Consider the following 3138-nt stretch of genomic DNA (forward strand, 5'->3'; position numbering starts at 1 on the left):
CTATTCCCACATCTGGTTTTGATACTGAGTCAGGTTTTCCATCAAAGTTTTGAAGCTCTTGAATTTATCTAACATAATGTCTAATTTGTCTCTATGTTAGAGTTTGAAATGACAGGATCCGTGTGAATTATTATCAAATCCAAATTGATTATAAAAGGTTTTCCGTCACTCTCCACACCTCATTCAGTTTGTCTTTATCTTACTCATGCTCTTGTTGTTTTATTCCTAACTCTTTCCCTCAGGGATAATTTTAATAACTTCATGAGCTTCATGGGGCACTTGTCCTACCAGTGTGACAAGCTGTTAGGAGACAAGGAGATGATAACTTTCCTCCAGCGGGAACGCTACGACGTCGCTATTCTTGATGCTTTTAACCCCTGCTCCTTCATCCTGGCACACAAACTTGGTATCTGCTGTTCATATCACTTTGATGTATGTCATTATCACCATCATATACTATTTACTAAGGCCGTACCACTTTTAAAATGTGATGATGCAGATGTATTTCAACATGCTGATTTAATCATAGTGATTTTCTTCTAACTGATCAGAAGCAACTCAAACGTTACTGCACTTTACTCTTTACTTTTCTCCAGGTGTCCAATATATAGCTTTGTACCCTGGTACTCTGAATGGTCCTCTGTCCATCGCCCTCCCCATTTCAGTGTCCTTCGTCCCAGTCTCCTGCTCCCAGCTGTCTGACCACATGGACCTCTGGGGTCGTGCAAAGAACCTCTTTTATTCACTTCTGGCTCCAATCAGTAAGCATGGTGTTACTGACTCTTTTCAGCTCACTAAGTCCATCCATATTATCCAAATCCATACAGTTTTTTAATAGGTTCAAATTCCTCCATTCATTTTTTGTTCTTTTCACTCTTGAATTATTGTTTACATCTGGAATGGCAGTCCATGCAAAGAAAACACATTTTTTTCTCTTTATTAATGGCATTATTACTGAATCACTCATCTTGTCTCCACTTCTTTCTGATACTGAGAAAGAAGCTAATACTGAGTTATCACATCAACTAAGGGACATACAATGTTGGTGCCTTCAAATTGCCTGCTTATGACTTCTGTCTTTTATTGAAAGGTCAGGAACTTTTATGGTCGATGTTTAGAGATGTTGCTGAGCGCCACCTGGAGTCAGGCTCACCCCCTGGTGGTCTGGATGAGTTACACCAACGAGCTGAACTGTGGGCCTTCAACAGCGACTTTTCTCTAGAGTTCCCTCAGCCTCTTATGCCCTTCACTGTGCTGGTTGGGGGTCTTCTGAATAAACCTGCAAAGCCTCTGGATCAGGTTTCTAGTCTTGATAAATAAATACAGATATGTCATTTAAGACTCAGGCATTCAGAGTAACAGACTCTCTCTTTCTGTCTTACCTTCCCTACTTTCCTGTCCGACCCTGCCCTACCATCTCTCTCATCCTGCATCTCCCTTTCCCAAAACCTCCTGGACCCTTCAGGATCTTGAATCGTGGATCTCCAGTTTTGGAGAGGCAGGTTTTATTGTTGTGACCCTGGGATCTATGGTGTCCTCAGTCTCTGTGGACCCGCTGCTGGTAGAGTTGGTAGCTGGATTCTCCATGATTACACAGGGGGTGATCTGGAGGTACAAGCTCTTTTTTTTTGGGGGGGGGGGGGGGGGGGGGGGGGGGTGTTTTGACACATATATTATATCTGCCCCAAAAAGAAAGATATATTTGATTTATTTTTTTTAATCTCATGATGCAAGAAGTTCCTAAACTTGTGTTTTTTTGCTTGCAGGTATGACCCTAAGCGATGGCCACCTCACCTGGACAAACCCGCCAATCTCAGGCTCCTGGACTGGCTCCCTCTCAATGATATGTTGGGTTAGTTTATCCTCTCATTATGGATTATCTCTGTCAAACGATATGCAGGTTACATTATGTGCAAGACCGTCAAACAGCTTGTCAGTTGATTAATTATTGTGAACTGAAAATAGACCAAAATAATGAACTGTAGTAAGTGAAACCAGCTGTCTGGCATTTATATTTGATAAATGGCCTAAATTATTGATTATTAAAGTGGTTGTTAATTTAATTTTGTATGAGTAATTGATTATTATACTAATTGTTTCTGTACTATTCTGTGGTAGCATCATTACATCCATTTTGTGACATTTTTGTATTTTTCTCTCTTTCCCAGGCCACAGAAAAGCATGCCTCTTTATTACCCACGGTGGACAGAACAGTCTTCTTCAGGCAGTGTACCACGCTGTTCCAGTGCTGGGAATCCCTCTGTTTGGAGACCAGTTTGATAATGTGGTGAGGGCTGAAGCAAAGGGGCTAGGCCTCACCATCAACCCCAAACAAATAAGCAGGGGACTGCTCAGCTCCACTATTCAAACACTCATACAGGACGGCAGGTATGTGAAAGCCAGGAAGGGACGGGCAATATTTGTGATGCCAGTATTGAGATGTTTTTATCCACTCCCCATTTCTCTTTCGTTATATATATTTCTATATAATTATAATATTTCTCCTTTTCTAGGTTCAAGTCTTCAGCTTTGTCCCTTAGCAGGATCCACAAATCACATCCTGTCCCTCCCACGCTTCGTCTAATCCAGTGGGTGGAGCACATTCTGCACAGTGAAGGTGGAGCTCATCTCAAGCCGGCCTCACTGACGCAGCCGTGGTACCAGAGATACCTGTTGGACCTGGTGCTTCTTTTTTCGCTGGTGCTACTTGGACCTTTAGCTCTCTGCTGGACTAACTGTAGGAACAAGAACAGCAGGGATAAACACCAAAAAATACAATAGTAACACTAAGCGTTGCCTCAGGGGAACTTTGGATTAATACCTTATTTTTATATTACTTGTTTATCTGAGAACTTATTGTGCACTGCATCAATATGAGGACTTGAAAAAATGAATTCCTGCTGCCCTTAAATATTGCAGATGTTTAATAAAACCATCAACTATGCTTGTTGTAAGTGCTTTATACAATTCACCTCAATATAAAAAACAAATAAGTGATAGCAAGCTGACATGCTGATGTAGAAAACAAGTTTGACAGTGTTTTGACAGTGAAGTAACTCCCCTTCCCTTTTACAGGACATTACTATTATTATTTAAAGGAAAACTACAAAGTAATGCAATACAGTAAAAAACAACATG

General features: G+C 41.0%; 1 protein-coding gene across 1 annotated transcript; it reads left to right on the top strand.

Moving 5' to 3' along the window:
- The first annotated feature begins 270 nt into the window (after positions 1-270).
- Positions 271-2809, top strand: LOC133979569 (UDP-glucuronosyltransferase 3A1-like). The gene is made up of 7 exons (XM_062418113.1): positions 271-406; positions 597-761; positions 1091-1299; positions 1466-1611; positions 1767-1852; positions 2169-2388; positions 2514-2809. The coding sequence occupies exons 1-7, from the start codon at positions 271-273 to the stop codon at positions 2779-2781; spliced, it is 1230 nt and encodes a 409-aa protein (XP_062274097.1). The 3' UTR covers positions 2782-2809.
- The last annotated feature ends 329 nt before the right edge of the window (positions 2810-3138 follow it).

This window comes from Scomber scombrus, chromosome 4, assembly GCF_963691925.1.
Source record: "Scomber scombrus chromosome 4, fScoSco1.1, whole genome shotgun sequence".
Classification (NCBI taxonomy): Eukaryota; Metazoa; Chordata; class Actinopteri; order Scombriformes; family Scombridae; genus Scomber; species Scomber scombrus.

Excerpts from the sequence above, each read along its gene's own strand:
- LOC133979569 (XM_062418113.1), top strand. The coding sequence starts at position 271 with ATGGGGCACTTGTCCTACCAGTGTGACAAGCTGTTAGGAGACAAGGAG. Across the intron at positions 762-1,090 it reads TTCACTTCTGGCTCCAATCA|GTCAGGAACTTTTATGGTCG; the intron begins GTAAGCATGGTG and ends TTTTATTGAAAG. Across the intron at positions 1,300-1,465 it reads CTGCAAAGCCTCTGGATCAG|GATCTTGAATCGTGGATCTC; the intron begins GTTTCTAGTCTT and ends TGGACCCTTCAG.